This window comes from Cynocephalus volans, chromosome 15 (assembly GCF_027409185.1).
Source record: "Cynocephalus volans isolate mCynVol1 chromosome 15, mCynVol1.pri, whole genome shotgun sequence".
Taxonomy (NCBI): domain Eukaryota; kingdom Metazoa; phylum Chordata; class Mammalia; order Dermoptera; family Cynocephalidae; genus Cynocephalus; species Cynocephalus volans.
In genome coordinates this window covers 87,472,066-87,490,472 of record NC_084474.1, presented here as the reverse complement: position 1 = coordinate 87,490,472, position 18,407 = coordinate 87,472,066, and the positions used below count along the sequence as shown (strand labels likewise).

Sequence of the window (18,407 nt, the reverse complement as noted above, 5' to 3'; positions counted from 1 at the left end):
AAGCATAATATAAGGATGTTTTTCTCCCTAAATTTGTTTTCGTTAAAGACTACCCCAGAGGGAATCTTCAGTTCCATTTTAAAGCCTAGGTTTAACCTCAGGCAGTTTGCTTCTGTTCACTGCCACACAAGAAGGCTTTACAGGGTAAGCAGCGTCAGTTTACCCAAAAGAAGAGGCAGAGGTCCTCACACCCTAGGGTTTGTAAAAGATGATCACAGGGAAAGACATCATTTTAGGTGATTAATAAGTGATGACAAAGGAGGTTAAAAACTAAGTTTAATTAGTTCTGGGAAAGAAAGAACAAGCCCATTTTGTTTTGCCTAAAAAGAGAATGCGGTGTACTTGAATTTGAAAAAATAAGCATCCATTTGAGCTTCCTGTTGTGTAGAATGTTTTGGAACTTAAGAATTTGGTGTCTGTTGCCAGTCTTTCTGCTGGTGGCAGCAGCCACCTGGCTTTTCGCTCTGGTCTGTTGGGGCTACTGTACTCTCTCATGTACTCCCAGGGTCTGTAAAGCAGTGAGTAGAAGGGTGAGGGGATGTGCACCTGACCTTTCAGGTGGCTTCTGTTTTTGCTAATGGCTGTGTGGAGAATAACCCACCTCCTTCACCTGTGGAACCCCAGTTATGGAACAATGCTCTGTATAGATGCACTGACATGGGATTGATTCAGGAGCCTGGACATGTCATAACTGCATTTGGGAGATGATTAACTTATTTGATGTGTCCCCAGGAGATTCATCTGATTCTTATAGAATTTGTCCAGACAATCTTGATATCAGGACAGAATTCCTCTAATTCCTCCTAGTGCCCCAGTGAGCAATGAATAAATGTGGTGGCCTGAGATACACTCAGTTGTCAGCTCAGTTCTTTCACTGCCTAGGTAGGAGTGTCTTAGTAATTTGTTCAGGTCACATGTGGTTTGGAGAAATGGGATACTTTTGAACATCACTGGCTGTGAACATCAGAGACATAGAAGGGACCAAGTGTTTGTGACTCTCAAGGACTCCAAACAAGGATAAGGAGCCTATAAAGGAGTTTGGGTCAGAGAGATGCTTGGTAGAAGAGCCAGGAATGAGTCACTGAAATTCAGAAAGAATAGATTTTGGTTGAGAATGTGGTCGGCACTGTTGTATAATTCACAGAAGTCACCCTGGACAGCAGCACAGCCTTGGGTTAAGGATGTGAGCTCAGAGTTTAACAGACTTGGATTCAGTACTAAGTTTTTAAATGTGACCTCAGAAAGGTTATTTTACCACCCAATTCTCTGCATAAAACAAGGCAATCATGCCTGTAACATTGGGCTGCTATGAAGAAAGCACGACTATTATGTATTAGGTGTTGACATGTGATAACTGCCCAATAAGTGGAAGGTATATGTGATTGTTGTTATTGTTATTGGTGGTGGTGTCGCTGGTACTGGTAGTAAAACAGAGTGAAAGCATTCATTAGAATAACCAGTGAGGAAGTTAGTTGGTCTGACACATGCAGTGCCGGGAAAGAGACTGGGCACAGAAAGCCGCTTGCTGTGCGTGAGGCAGGGTTTCTCAGCCTCGGCACTGCTGACATTTTGCTCTGGATCGTTCTTTGTTGTGGGGGCATCCTGTGCATTGTAGGATTCTTAGTGGTATCCCTGGCCTCTACCCACTAGATGCCAGTCTCAGCTTCTGGTTGTGACAACCAGAACTTTCTCCAGACATTGCCAGATGTCCCCTCTCTGGGAGGAAAATCACCCCCCGTTGAGAATCACTGGCCTAAGTAATAAAGAGAAGTAAGGAAGCAATGACTTTATATTATTTTTCTGGTTTAGATTTATAATCTTAATTTCAGCAATTTTTTGAATAGGGCAATTATACTGCCATGAAACAGCATTTCAAAGATTTAGAAGGATGTGTAGTGAAAACCGTCCCTCCTCCATTTGCTTCCCAGCCTGGTTGTTCATCTCAGTGCTAGTGAGAGCAGTTGCTTGTGAGTTCTTAGAAATGGAGACTCTGGTACATCCCGGCCCACTGCCGCCGTCAAGCGTGCGGTTCGGCCGCGCTTCTCAGGTCGTGGAGCTGGACGCTGCGTTCTCAATGGTTTCAAGATGGCGGCGGCTGCGACGGCTGGCGCGGAGAACCTGAGGTGAAAAAGGTGGCCACTGGGCCTCAGGCAGCCGGGAAACCTGTGGACCTTCCTCTCGCCATCTCTTAAGGGAGGACTGCTGCTGCTGACCGGTCGTGGGGGGTGACCGCCACTTTGCCCCCCGGCAGGAGAGGCTGCCTCATTTACAGGCAACAGCTTTGAAGTGTGGAGCAGGAAAAGAACTGTTTCTTAGCTGCAAAAGCGAGTCTCGAAACAGGGAACACGGCGCCAGGGCTGCTGTGGATGCAGCCAGGATCCCGGAGGCCGGGGCCGCGCTGAAGGCGGCCAGCTGCCCTATTCAGGATTCGAGGTTTCAGGCCTGCATTAAAGAAGATTCCTGGGAGCGCCCGAGCCGCGCCGCGACTGAATAGCCCGAGGCGGCAGCGGCCGAGAACTGGGAAAGGCGGCAAACCAGAGACAGAGAGCGAGCACCCGACCTGGCACAGCACTGTGAGTGATCCCTGGCATAGCTCTGTTCGGGGGGTGCATGCCCACGCGGCTCCCGCCTGCACCACCAGGCCACTCACCGCCCGGTGCTGCCTCCATTTTCCCAGGTGCGGGCAGCTCCGCCCTGCTCGGCCATAACTGAGCCCTCCCACTTGCTTGGCCTGGCGCCGGGCTTTCCGGAGCCTGCGGACCGGCCTCGGCTCCAACTCCCTCCGCGGTTCTCTGGCGGGGCTGGTGGCAGGGTTGTCCCGGGCCAGAGTCGGGAGGGCAAGGTAGTACCCGTCACTCCACCATACCCTGGACTCCGGCCCCAGGTAAACTCCCTGTTACTGGGAGGCAGACACCATCTCTGCGGCCACCAGTTTGGAAAAAAGCCTTACGAATTTCTGGTTGGGAATAGTGTGGTAGGAGAGTTCCCAGGTCCGCTTGAACCGGCCGGAGACCAGGCTGCAGGTGGGCGCTAGACTCGGTTTATACTGGGGGGATACAAAGGTGAACAAGACCCGAGAAAGATCTACATAGTGCTACAAAGGCACACAGAGAGACCGGTCGTCTGTGCCCAGCAGAAACCTGGTAGACTTCCTGGGCGAGGCGGTGCCGAGCAGGGTCTTGAAGGCCCAGCTGATAGACGAGGGGTGCAGAAGACACGCCCCAGCCCAGCACAGTGCGCACAGAGTGGGGAGACGTGCGGCCAGGGAGGCGGAGACTCGACAGAAACCACACACCCGGTGGGGTCGCCACTGCACGATCTAACAGCCTGGGCCAGAGCACACGGAACAGGGAGAAGTCCTGCACGGGAAGTGAAAGCTCAACAGAGATCACACACCCTGTGGTACGTGATCCACCAGCCCAGCAGAGTCCAAGCTGACCAGAAAGGTGGCTCCCCGGAGAAGCCCAAGACCCGAGGCAACCACACACACAAGGCACTAGAGGCCAACTGAGCAGTCACGGAGGGAGCCATACCAAATTGGCAACCACAGCAACATCCTAGTTAGTCATTAGTCTTAAACCGGTGAACTGTGAAACCCCCGGCCACAATGAATAAACACCAAAAAAAAGATACCAGAAATACAAAAAATCAAGAAAGTACACCACCAAAAGTTAATAAATCTCAAACTCTAGATCCTATAGAACAAGAAGCCCTTGAAATGACTGACAAGGAATTTCGAGTGATAATTCTAAGGAAACTGAATGAGATACAAGAAAACTCAGCTAGACATCATGATGAAATGAGGAAAAGTATACAGGATCTGAAAGAGGAAATGTACAAGGAAATCAATGTCCTGAAAAAAAATGTAGCAGAACTTGCTGAACTGAAGAAGTTATTCAACGAAATAAAAAACACAACGGAGAGTTTAACCAGCAGGCTTGTCGAAGTTGAAGAGAGAACCTCTGAACTTGAAGATGGGCTGTTTGAAATAACACAAGCAGACAAAAAGAAAGAAAAAAGAATCAAGGACATTGAAGAAAATCTGAGAGAGATATCAGACAACCATAAGCGATCAAATATCCGAGTCATGGGTATTCCAGAAGGGGAGGAAAATGGAGATTCCATTGAAAACATATTCAACAAAATAGTGGCGGAAAACTTCCCAGGTATAGGAAAAATCACAGATCTTCAGATCCAGGAAGCTCAACGATCTCCAAATGTATTCAACCCAAAAAGACCTTCTCCAAGACATGTCATAGTCAAATTGGCAAAACTCAGAGATAAAGAGAGAATCTTAAAAGCTGCAAGAGAGAAGCGTCAAATCACCTATAAGGGAGCCCCAATCAGGTTACCATCAGACTTTTCATCACAAACCCTAAAAGCTAGAAAGGAATGGGATGATATTTTCAAAATACTAAAAGACAGAGATTGCCAGCCAAGAATACTCTACCCTGCAAGGCTATCCTTCCGAAATGAGGGGCAAATAGTATATTTCTCAGACAAACAAAAACTGCGGGAGTTCACTACCACAAGACCACCCTTACAAGAAATCCTCAAGGGAGTATTGGGTTTGGTTCCTGAAAAATAACTACCACTGCCATAAAAACCCAAGAAAAATCTAAACCCGCTAGTATAATAAAAATGGCATTCATGAAGAGAAAACAAGCTAACAAAAACACTATCTACAGCCTAAGGAACCAACAAACACAGAAAACAAACAGTAAATCAGAAAGCAAGGAACAAAAGACACCTAAGACAACCAAACAACCAATAAAATGCTAGGAATAAATCAACACCTTTCAATAACAACTCTTAATGTAAAAGGCTTAAATTCCCCAATTAAAAGAGACAGACTGGCTGACTGGATCAAAAAGCAGGACCCAACTATATGCTGCCTACAAGAGACCCACCTCACCCATAAAGATTCACACAGACTAAGAGTGAAAGGATGGAAAAAGATTTACCATGCAAACAGAAAAGAAAAACGAGCTGGAGTAGCTATTCTTATATCTGACAAAATAGACTTTAAACTAAAAACCATAAAAAGAGACAATGAGGGACAATACTTAATGATAAAAGGACTGATCCATCAAGAAGACATAACATTCATAAATATGTATGCACCCAATGTTGGAGCAGCCAGATTTATAAAACAAACTCTATTAGACCTAAAGAAGGAAATAGACACTAATACCATAATAGCAGGGGACCTGAACACCCCACTATCAATATTAGACAGATCATCTAGGCAAAGAATCAGTAGAGAAACACAAGATCTAAACAAGACTCTAGACCAATTGGAATTGGCAGATATCTACAGAACATTCTACCCAACAACCTCAGAATATTCATTCTTCTCAGCAGCACATGGATCATTCTCCAGGATAGATCACATATTAGGTCACAAATCAAGTCTCAATAAATTCAAAAAAATTGCAATTATCCCATGTATCTTCTCAGACCACAATGGATTAAAACTAGAAATTAATAACAAACGAAACTCTGGAAACTATACAAACACATGGAAAGTAAACAGCATTCTACTTAATGACATATGGGTCCAAGAAGAAATCAAGCAGGAAATCAAAAAATTTATTGAAACTAATGAAAACAATGATACATCATACCAAAACCTGTGGGATACTGCAAAAGCAGTATTGAGGGGAAAATTTATCGCATTAAACGCTCACTTCAGAAGAATAGAAAGATGGCAAGTGAACAACCTAACACTTCACCTCAATCCAAACCTAAAGTTAGCAGATGGAAAGAAATCATTAAGATCAGAGCAGAACTGAATGAAATTGAAAACCAAAAAACAATTCAAAAGATCAACGAATCAAAAAGTTGGTTTTTTGAAAAGATAAATAAAATTGACAAACCATTAGCATGGCTAACAAAAAAAAGAAGAGAGAAGACCCAAATAACCAAAATTAGAAATGAAAAAGGCGATATTACAACTGATTCATCTGAAATACAAGGAATCATTCGAGACTACTATAAACAACTATACGCCAACAAATTTGAAAATCTGGAGGAAATGGATAAATTTCTGGACACACACAAGCTCCCAAAACTGAACCGTGAAGATGTAGAAAATTTGAACAGACCAATAACAATAAAGGAGATTGAAGCTGTTATCAGTAGGCTCCCAACAAAGAAAAGCCCAGGACCAGATGGATTCACAGCAGAATTTTACCAAACATTCAAACAGGAATTGACACCGATTCTTTACAAACTATTCCAAAAGATTGAAACGGACGCAAATCTCCCAAACTCATTCTATGAAGCAAACATCATCCTGATACCAAAACCAGGTAAAGATATAACCAAAAAAGAAAACTACAGGCCAATATCCTTGATGAATATAGATGCAAAAATCCTCACTAAATTACTAGCAAACAGAATACAGCAACACATACGTAAAATTATTCATCACGATCAAGTGGGATTCATCCCAGGGATGCAAGGTTGGTTCAACATACGCAAATCAATAAATGTGATACACCATATTAATAAACTCAAACACAAGGACCATATGATCATCTCTATAGATGCTGAAAAAGCATTTGATAAAGTTCAGCACTCATTCATGACAAAGACCCTCTATAAGTTAGGTATAGAGGGAAAGTATCTCAACATAATTAAAGCCATATATGCCAAACCCACAGCCAATATCATCCTGAATGGGGAAAAGCTGAAAGCTTTTCCTTTAAGAACAGGAACTAGACAAGGATGCCCACTCTCACCACTCTTATTCAACATAGTGTTGGAAGTACTAGCCAGAGCAATCAGAGAAGAGAAGGAAATAAAGGGCATCCAGATTGGAAAAGATGAAGTCAAACTGTCCCTGTTTGCAGATGACATGATCCTATATATCGAACAGCCTAAAACCTCTGCAAAAAAACTCTTAGAATTGATAAATGATTTCAGCACAGTAGCAGGATACAAAATCAACACACAAAAATCAGTAGCATTTCTTTTCTCCAATAGTCAACAGGCAGAACGACAAATCAAGAAAGCCTGCCCATTTACAGCAGCCACCAAAAAAATAAAATACTTAGGAATTGAGTTAACCAAGGAGGTGAAAAATTTCTGTAATGAGAACTACAAACCACTGCTGAGAGAAATTAGAGAGGATACAAGAAGATGGAAAGATATCCCATGCTCTTGGATTGGAAGAATCAACATAGTGAAAATGTCCATACTACCCAAAGTGATATACAAATTCAATGCAATCCCCATCAAAATTCCAAAGACATTTTTCTCAGAAATGGAAAAAACTATCCAGACATTTATATGGAACAATAAAAGACCACGCATAGCCAAAGCAATGCTGAGCAAAAAAAATAAAGCTGGAGGCATAACACTACCTGACTTTAAGCTATACTACAAAGCTATAATAACCAAAACAGTATGGTACTGGCATAAAAACAGACACACTGACCAATGGAATAGAATAGAGAATCCAGAAATCAACCCACACACTTACTGCCAGCTGATCTTTGACAAAGGCACCAAGCCTATTCACTGGCGAAGGGACTGCCTCTTCAGCAAATGGTGCTGGGATAACTGGATATCCATATGCAGGAGAATGAAACTAGATCCATACCTCTCGCCGTATACTAAAATCAACTCAAAATGGATTAAGGATTTAAATATACACCCTGAAACAATAAAACTTCTTAAAGAAAACATAGGAGAAACACTTCAGGAACTAGGACTGGACACAGACTTCATGAATACGACCCCAAAAGCACGGGCAACCAAAGGAAAAATAAACAAATGGGATTATATCAAACTAAAAAGCTTCTGCACAGCAAAAGAAACAATTAAAAGAGTTAAAAGACAACCAACAGAGTGGGAGAAAATATTTGCAAAATATATATCTGACAAAGGATTAATATCCAGAATATATAAGGAACTCAAACAACTGTACAAGAAGAAAACAAACAACCCGATTAAAAAATGGGCAAAAGAGCTAAGTAGGCATTTCTCTAAGGAAGATATACAAATGGCCAACAGACATATGAAAAAATGCTCAACATCACTCAGCATCCGGGAAATGCAAATCAAAACCACACTGAGATACCATCTAACCCCAGTTAGGATGGCTAAAATCCAAAAGACTATGAACGATAAATGCTGGCGAGGCTGCGGAGAAAAAGGAACTCTCATCTATTGTTGGTGGGACTGCAAAATGGTGCAGCCTCTATGGAAAATGGTATGGAGGTTCCTCAAACAATTGCAGATAGATCTACCATACGACCCAGCTATCCCACTGTTGGGAATATACCCAGAGGAATGGAAATCATCAAGTCGAAGGTATACCTGTTTCCCAATGTTTATCGCAGCACTCTTTACAATAGCCAAGGGTTGGAACCAGCCCAAATGTCCATCATCGGATGAGTGGATACGGAAAATGTGGTACATCTACACAATGGAATACTACTCAGCTATAAAAACGAATGAAATACTGCCATTTGCAACAACATGGATGGACCTTGAGAGAATTATATTAAGTGAAACAAGTCAGGCACAGAAAGAGAAATACCACATGTTCTCACTTATTGGTGGGAGCTAAAAATTAATATATAAATTCACACACACACACACACACACACACAGACACACACACACACAAACCGGGGGGGGGGGGGGAGAAGATATAACAACCACAATTATTTGAAGTTGATACGACAAGCAAACAGAAAGGGCATTGTTGGGGGGGAGGGGGGAGGGAGAAGGGAGGGAGGTTTTGGTGATGGGGAGCAATAATCAGCCACAATGTATATCGACAAAATAAAATTTAAAAAAAAAAAAAAAAAAGTTATTTTATAAGTTCAAAAAATAAAAAAATAAAAATAATAAAAATAAAAAATAAATAAAAAAAAAAAGAAATGGAGACTCTTTGTGGACTCCTGGCTGTGAAGGAAAGAGGAAAGGTCGGGCTATACCTAGGCAGTGTAATGGACTTTTGTTTTGTTTTTTTTTTTGTTTTTGATCTTTGTGTAAGGATGAACATACTTTGTTGAAGGGAAAGATGAGTACAGAGGGAGGGGGCAGAAATACAAGGAGTGTTGGCGGATGGTTGGAAAAGACCTAAAAAAAAGAAGAGGATTTGGTCTCTGGCTGAGACCCAGAGCCGATGAGTCAGGACATATTGATTGAGGACCTTCCAGATGCCCGGTGCTGGGACATGAGCAGTGAGGAGGCTGGATGAAGTCCCTGAAGTCCCTGCCCTCATGAGAATGCATGGGAAAGATGAATAATACAGTTTCAAACTGATCATTGTGATGGCAAATATACAGGAGGGAAATCCAGTTGTGACAGCTCCGTGTGTTCGGGGGTCGCCTTAGCCAGGAGTGTCAGGGATGGCCTTTCTGAAGAGGTGATGCTCCAGTGAGACCCTAGTGGGGGGGAGGCAAGGTCAAGTGGAGACGTTGGAGGAGGATTTCCAAAACAGGAGGCACGGCAGGTGTCCTGAGAAGGTAGTGAGCTCAGTCAGTGTGGAAGGCCGAGGAAGGTGAGAATGAGGGAGCACAGGGAGGGAGACACGGTCAGAGAGTGAGCCGGGGACACGTTGCGCGGGGCTTGCAGGCCACGGTGAGGAGTTGGGATTTGGTACCAGGTGTGGCAGAAAACCACTGGAGGGCTTTACACATGAGACACATGATTTATCAAAAGAGCATTCTGTGTGCTTGGTGGGGAGTGGACCAACAGTGGAGGACCAACAGTGGCTGTGGGACAGCAGTCAGGAGCCGATTGCTCCCATCTGTGTGAAGGACTATGGTGGCATGGGCTGGGAGGGCTGTGGGGGCATTGAGAACACGTGGTTCTGTCTGGGCCTGTCGGGAGGTACCTGCTGGACAGGCATCTCAGGCTGGGTTTCAGGCAGACGTCTAGGCTGGAGCTACAAGTAGGGCAGGCATCAGCTTACGGTTAATATGTAAAGTATGACAAGTCCCCTAGGAATGAGGGGGGCCCTGTGCACACCCCATTTAGAGGGGCAGGAGGAGGAACTGGAGAAGAATGTCTGGGCACTCAGCCTGGGGGCATGGGCTGGGAAGTGGGCAGGAGCCAGCAGAGGGACAGAGTAGGGGGCCCAGACACGTGAGGGGAACCAGGTGGGTGTGAGGTCAGGAGACCTTTGGACCAGGGTGCTCAGTGACGTGACACTTGCACCCAGGGGGATTTTAGAAACTTCAGGGACTTTTAAAAAACTTCTGTAATTGTGTCTGACCATTTACAGTTTAAAATATATATCAGTTTATTATATAGCACATTTTTTTCTATTTCTCTTTTATGTTAGCATTACACTGATAATGTCTTAGTAGGTTACATTGTCTACAAATTTCATTTCAGAACAATAAAGCAGTAGTACACTATTTGTTATAGAAAGGGAATTGAGTCCAACAGGGCTGAGAATCAGTGCTATAGAAGGATGAAGAGGGGATGGGTCTTTGAAGAGGAAGGAAAATGTCATCCACACATGGGATCAGTCCCAGCATAGGGGGGTGCAGTTGAACAGAATTTTGTAGTACAAGAAAGCGGGGGCAGTTCTTACCTGATGTTCTCGTGAAGTAGGAGGCAAGAGCTTGTGTTGTGTTTGAAAGCAGAATGTGTGATAATGAAGGGACTTAATGAGGAGATGGAGAATTGCAGTTACTTCTAGATCATTGGAAAGAGTTGGCCAGAGAAATCTTTGAGGTTGGAAACGTGGCAGTAGAAATAAATATGGTTTTGTGATTTGCCTCAGCATCCTAGCATCAGAGCAAGGCAGGCTGGTGGCTGGATTGATTCTGGGCTGTGGATTTGCCATGAAGTTTGAGAGAAAGACAAGCAGCTGAGCATGAAAGTTTTAGGGTTTGGGCTCTGGTGCGCCAGCTCTCTGGGGAGGGAAGCAGAGAAAGGAGGGGTGGATTGGGAGAAAATGGGAGTGGGTCTAAACTGGTTGAGGAGTAATGGTAGTGAAAGGGGGAGAGAGAGCAGAAGGGCCAGCGGCCATTAGAATGGGGTGTTTGGATTTGGCTCCATGCGTGGTGCTAAATGATTGTGTGAATGACTGGATGGGAATTCACAAGTAGTGAAGTGGTAGGGAAGGTTCTAGGGGTGGAAGAGGTCAAAGAACTGTGAGTTTAGTGCATTAAAGTCAACTGATGTTATAGACTTTAAGTGGGGAGGGACAGCAGGGAGAGAGCCCAGGTGCCCGACCAGGTTCCCAATGGATCTGTCCCTGTGGGCAGGAGGATCAAAACTGAGGAATGCTCCTGCTGCACGCTGGAGGGGGCATTGCCAGCCTCTTCCTTACCTGAGGCTCATGAGCAGCCTCCACTTGAGAGGACTCAGCAGAGAGCATGGCTGAAGGTGGTGGGGAGGAGCAAGCTCTCTCTGCTGAGGATATGCTGGGGCTTTTGTTGCCTGTGGGTTCTGAGATTCTAGGAGGCAGTGAAAGGATTGGTGTGGAGAGGAGGAGCCGCTGGATCATAGTAGAGAAAACATAGAGCAGAAGGGGCAGGAAAGGATGAAAGGGCTGAGGAGCTTACGACTAGGCCTCCAAGTTCCAAACAGCCGTGGTGATGGAGACTTTGGCGACGTGCTCACTGCCTGGGCCCAGCTCAGTGTGGGGCTGGTGGTGCTAGCAGTTAGCCTGACTCTGACCAGTAGACTGGAGGCCTGATACCAGGACACGATCAGCCTCCTGAGGCTGGAGTTTACTTCTGAAGGCACAACATTTTCAAAGAGGTTTCTGTCCAATTTCCAATTTGGTTGCTGCTTCTGATATAATTTTAGAAAGATAGTCTTTGTGTGACTCTCCAGTTTTGTTTTGTTTTTTTAACCTAGAGTTTTACATTCTCTTAGTTAAAGCATCTGAACACTTCCTGGAACATGTGCAAAATTTAATCAGTTCAATAAATAATGACATTTTTAGGATGTGACTAGCTTTTTAATTTGTTCTTTACTGGGAAATTCATGTGGGAATTTATACCAATGACTTGGCTTCTAATGTGAAGGAGACTGAGAATCTGGCTTCTGGTTTTACTGTTTTGGGACAAAGGAGATTGAGAAAAGCAGATATTGCCCTTTAGTTATTTTTGTTTTCTAAATTATTTGTTATTTACAAAAGAAAAAGTAAAGAATGACTTAAGCCACTTATCTACTTGGCCAGGGGAATTATGTTACTCATTTATTTCTCTCTGGCATTTAAAATAGTAAGCACATAATAGACTCTTCACAAACGCTTATTCAATAAATGGGCAAAGTACATTAAGTTTTAAAATCTCTGCCCTGAAAAATATGTACACTGTAGCTATTGTGTTCCAGTAGTAAAGTAAGCTTGGACTGAATGTAAGTGCTAGAGACAGAATAATACACTTCATAGATATGAGGCATTTGGATAGAAAGAGGAACTGTTGCATTTTTATGTGCTGTGAACACCTCTTTTTACCTCTGTCTGTGCTTTCAGGTGGTTTGAAGTGTCCTATTTGCAACTTTGTATATGGCACCAAATGGGAGTTCAACAGGCACTTGAAGAACAAACATGGATTGAAGGTGGTGAAAATTGATGGTGACCCCAACTTAGAGGTAACCTGTTAAAGTATGGTATTGATCTTGACATGTCTAAACACAAATGTCATCCCAGGCAAGCCCACTACAGGGCACAGACAGCCATTCATCAGAGCATTGGATTTTCTGGATGGAAAATCTCTGAAACCTTTCAAATCATGTCTTGTTTCCCAGGCATATGGCTGGGTGAGATCTGGCCTGTGTATGTGAATTCTTATTGTGGATTGAATTTGGACACTTTTGTGAAGGTTTGTGCTGACTTCATTGACATATTTACTTATTTTATTCACAAATCCAGAGATTTAGATGTTGCATCTGAAAGAAGAATGGAAGGCAAGGAGTGTATTTCCATCTTCAGCGAGAGAGGTGGGAAGGGCTCCACTTCCTGATTCGAGGCCTCAGTGAGGGCTTGTGCTCCTACCTGCCTTCTTCGTTTTTCTCCTTAGGAGTTGGAATGTGTCCCCTGGCAGAAAACACATCTGTACTATGAGAGCCAGTAGCCATCTCTTTTCAAATACAAGGTGTCACTCACTACCATGGACTAATTGCAGTATGTAAGGCAGGGTTCCTTAGACTGAGTGCTGTTGACATTTTGGTCTGGATAAATCTTTGATATGGAGGGAGGGTTAGGCTCTGCCTTATAGGGTGTTCAGCTGTGTTTCTGGCCTTTCCCATTAGATACCAGTAGTGTCGTTCTAGCTGCTCCCCTGCCCCTGCTGGCCCCTATTGAAACAACCACAAATGTCTTCAGATATTGCCAATGTTCAGTGTCCCTTGGGGGTCAAAATCATCTCCAGTTGATCTAAGGACTTTACAGAGCATCCAGAGGTTAAGAGTAAAGGCTTCAAAACAGAATTCACAGTACATGAAAAAAAATAATACATCATGACCATATGGGGATTGTCTGGAATGCAAGGGAAAGGTGGTTCAGTAGGAGGGAATATGTTAATATATCCATCATAATAATAGAACTAGGAAGAAACATGAAATGTTCATCTTCATAGATACAGAAGAGGCATTTGAGAAAATTCAATATTCACTGATTAAAAACAGTCAATAAAGTAAAATTTGATGGATGCTTCCTTGAGATGAAAAAAATTTGCTTGTCTCAGCCCAAAAGTCAGCATCTCACATCACTGGGAAACGCTAGAGGTTTTCCACTAAAGTCAAAAATAAGAAAAGCCTACTAGTTCTGCTACTCTTTAATGTCATTTTGGGGCATCAGCCAGTGTGGTTAGACAAGGCAAAGCAGACAGAAAGAAAGGAGGGAAGAAATGAAAGTATTTCTGTTTGTATATGATAGGATTGATTATATTTTAAGAAAATCCCCCCCAAAAAATAAATAAATAAAAATCTGCTACAAACATTAAATAGCAGATTAAAAGATCACCATAAACTAAACTAGACTAAACTAAAATATCACCGTACAATAATCAGCATATACACACACACACATGCATATATGTGTGTGAATATATAGGTCTATATGTGTGTATATACACACATATATGTACACAAACACACACATACATATGTATATAAAATCAGTCAGAAGATAGAATGGAAGCAAAGACCTCACCTATTATAGGAAACAAACCCAAAACAGATAAATCTAGGAATAAACTTAATAAGTAATGTCTGAAATCTAACTGTGGAAAATTGTAAAACTCCTGAAAGGGATGTAAACTTAGTGTTGAACAAATGGATGGGGACATTCAACGTCATAAAGATGTTAGTACTCCTGCAGGTAATTTATGAGATAATTTATCAGTGTAATATGATCAAAACAAAAATACCACTAGATTTTTTCTGGCACTAACCAAGTTGATTTCTAAAATTCATCTGGAAGAATAAGTACAGATACCTAGGAAAACCTCGGGAAAAACCAGCAGTGGGAGGAGAATCCTACCAGGTATGAAAACATGTTGTGAAACCTCTAGAACTAAAACATGGTGGTATTTGTGCATGAGAAGACAGTCTAATGGGACAGAATAGAAAATTCAGAATAGGCCCAATGATATATGGAAATTTAGTTTATAATAAAGATGGGGTCTCAAGTTGGTAGAAGGATGGGCTTTTTAATAAGTGCGGTAGGATAACTAAATAGCTGCAGGGAAAAGAATAAAATTGGGTCTGTTTTTTATAACTTATATGAGACAAATTTCAAAAGAATCAGATTTACAATCTCTGTAAAAGCAGTGATGTTTTATGTACTAGAAGAAAGCATGGGGCCGACCCCGTGGCGCACTCGGGAGAGTGCGGCGCTGGGAGTGCAGCAGTGCTCCCGCTGCGGGTTCGGATCCTATATAGGGATGGCAGGTGTGCTCACTGGCTGAGCACGGTGTGGCCGGTCACAAAAAAAGACAAAAAAAAAAAGAAGAAGAAAGCATGAGTGAATTAATCTATTAACAGTCTATGAATAACTTTCCTAACTATAATTCAAAATCCAGATTTAATAAGAGGTAAAAGTTTGAAAAAATTTACTGCATGAAAAATTTTAAAAAGTCTTATAGAAAAACAACTCATAAACAAGTAAAAAGATAAATGATAAAAAATATTTTCAGTCATATCACAGAGAATCAATACTTAATTAAAGGCCTCTAAAAATAGTGATCAGAAACATCAGCAACCCAATAGAAATATGGGCAAGAAATAAGAAAGGTTCATGGAAAAAGTAATGCAAATCACCTTGAATATTTGAAAACATAATCAGCTTCACACATACTAAAAGAAATGTTAACTAAAACTAGACTGAGTTAGAATTTCTCACATATGTGATTGACAGGAATCCAAAAATTTGACGTCATCTCTGCTGGAGAGGCTTCTCTGGTGGAGTTGCTTCAGGAAAATATGCTCTCATATGTTGCTGGTGGAAATGTAAAATGATCCAACCCCATGATGGGGATAGCAATATGTAGCAAAATTACATATGCATTATTTTGTCCATCAGCTAAACAATCCCAGTGTTAGGTAACTATACCAAAGTTACACTGGCAAAAATGAGAACGGTGTCTGCAAAAGGCTGTTCTTTGCAGCACTATTGACAATAGCACACGGCTATACACAATATAATGTCCATTAATAAGAGATTGGACAAATACATTATGGTACAACTACATAATGAAGAACCGTGTGGTGGGAACAGGAAGAAAGGTTTTCCCTGTATAGTTGTGTGGCATGATCTCCAGGGCATGTGTGTAATGTGAAAAAAGTGAGGTTAAGAAAAGTGTGTGTGTGTGTGTGCGCGCGCGCGTGTGTGTGTGCGTGTGTGTGCATATGTGCGTTTTGTTTACATTAAAAATGTCAAAGAATAAATAAAAAACTTAAGAAAAGTATACATGACTAATGAATCTAAACTGTGTCACAGATGAATGACATAATCACACTGAAGGGGGTGGGGAAGAAAGGAGCTGAGGTAACTTTGGGAAGCAGTGTGTTGACCAGATACTCTGAGGCTAAAGATAAAAAGAACCGTAGATAAGTGCTGTGATCTAATTAGTAAATGTGTTTCTGACAGTAGTATGGGTCAGTAATTCTGAAACTACTTCATGTATGTATTATGATTGAACAAATAAGTAAATTTATTATAGGTAGTGGGAACCGGGTTTCTCATTGTGGGAGAAAGAAGTTACAAATAAGTGTAGGGGCACAGCCAGAATAAACCTGTAGTACTGGATTGGATGGTGTCAGAAGCATCATCATTAAAAAAATATATGGTTTGTGTTCATACACGTATTGCCTAGCTTTTTTGTGCTGAGAGGGCCTAGAAGCAGTGACATTCCAGTAGCAGTGAGCATATCCAGTGCCTAGATCTTGGTTTCTAATAGCATTCTCTAATGAAAGGAACCAGGAGCCATTGGAAAAGTGGTTGATTCCAGGGCTGAGGCAGAAAATATACAGTATGATTCTGGAGCATCTTGTGGTATTAGAAAGTAATGACATGCTCGGAATAAATGAATGGATGGGTGGATGGATGGGTGGATGGATGGATGAATGTATGAGTGAATAAATGAAATAAAGATGAGAACATATATGTCAAAAGACACAGGAGACAACCTGAAAGAGCTCCTAGTGGCCACAGCTGGGAGAATTTGAGTATTGAAATAAATGATAGTATTAGATTATGACTCAAAGTTTAAAATAAATATCCATGAGTTCACATTGATATAAATAAATGATCGAATAAAAAAAATGAGGAAGAAGGAAGTACTCTTCCCCACAAAGGAATTCCAATAAATGTGGAAGGAATGAGGGAAATAGAAAGGCACCTTTGGAACAAGAAACAATTGCTGCAGGCAAGATCCATCAGTGGATGCTAGAGTTAGACAAAAGTTTAAGAAGATACGGTATTTGCATAGTCGCAAGATACCTCCTTCCAAGTAGGTATTAATTACAAAGGGAAAAGAGATAACTTTACAGTGGAGCAACTGGGCAGACATCACCTTAACCAAGTGATGGAGGTTGCGCCATCAGTAATAAAACATCCTGACATCATGGACCACCTGAGGTGATGTGATGAGAAGGGCTCTTCACCTCGTGGTGTCCTTTACAAAAATCCCCTACCTCAGTCTAATTATAAGAAACCATCAGACATATCCAAATGATATGTATCCTCAAATACCTGGCCCATACCCCACAAAAGTGTCAAGGTCATAAAAGACAAGGAAGTAGGAGGAGCTATCACAGACCATGGAAGACTACAGAGACATAATGACCAAATGCACAATGGGAAGAGCAGAAAAAGGCACTAATGAGAAAACTGGTGGAATCTGGATAAAACCTGTACGTCAGTTAATAGTACAGTACCGGTGTTTATTTCTTGGTTTTGATAATGTACCACGATTATGTAAGATGTTAACATTAGGGGAGGCTGGGTGAAGGGTATACCGGAACTCTCCATTGTACATCTTTGCAACACTTAAGTCAAAAATTATTTCAAAATAAAGTAGTTATTAAAAATAAAAAAAGGTGGGCATTATATGTAGGGAAGGGAGGCAAAGAACAGGATGGAAGAGACAAGGAGAGAAGCTAAACATAACATACCCTGTTGTATATATTTTATTCTGATATCATGGAAATATTTTATGTAATAAAACCAAATTAAACTAAAAAAAGCAAGTCTTAAACATTGAGAGTAAAATGAAATAAATCATCCTACAAATTGGTGGCATAACTACACAGAGAGGACTATTTCAAGAGACTAAAACAGTAATTCGATTGTACCTCCAAAGAGGGACATCACCTAAGAGCAAAAAGAACTGTAAAAACTGCATTGTTTTCAGTTATACTAGGGTTGATGACAGAGATATTGTAATTCTGAAGCTGTTTTTAGTGTTTAGCAACTACAGTGAAACATAAAATATGTTTCATTCCACGAGTTTGTAATGATATTTGGAAAAAATAACTCAATTACCTTTGTAGGATGCTAGAGAAACTCTACATTGAAAATTGTTAAAGTAAGGCCAAGAAGCAAGCAATTATTCTACCTTAAAAAAACCACCAAAACCCTATATAAAGCATAACTAATCATTTGATGAGAGGAGGTTTTTCCTTTAGAAGTATTTCAGCCAAAACATGAAAAATTAGAATATTACCATTTTGCAGCCTGCTAATGGTGTCGTAGATTTAGCAATGGTCATCAGTTGCTGCTAACATTACAGAAAAGAGACAACCATGCAGTGTACGTCTCCTGAAGGAAGGTCACGATATAACCCATGAAGCATTCTTGCCAAAAAGGGAAACCACATCCGATTAAGCTTTTACATTTATAGGCAGCTACCAACGTACAGGAGATACAGTGGATGGAAGAACATGTTATGGTTCCATGGTGACACCGTCAGCAA

The 18,407-nt window shown here is 41.8% G+C and overlaps 1 protein-coding gene across 4 annotated transcripts in view; it reads left to right on the top strand.

The window, feature by feature from the left end:
- Positions 1-18,407, top strand: part of ZFAT (zinc finger and AT-hook domain containing) — a 202,908-nt gene that overhangs the window by 151,397 nt on the left and 33,104 nt on the right. For all 4 annotated transcript variants that reach the window (XM_063079198.1, XM_063079196.1, XM_063079195.1 and 1 more), the window contains one exon: positions 12,464-12,582. In XM_063079198.1, coding sequence (XP_062935268.1) covers positions 12,464-12,582 — 119 coding nt within the window. The remainder of the gene's footprint in view (positions 1-12,463; positions 12,583-18,407) is intronic.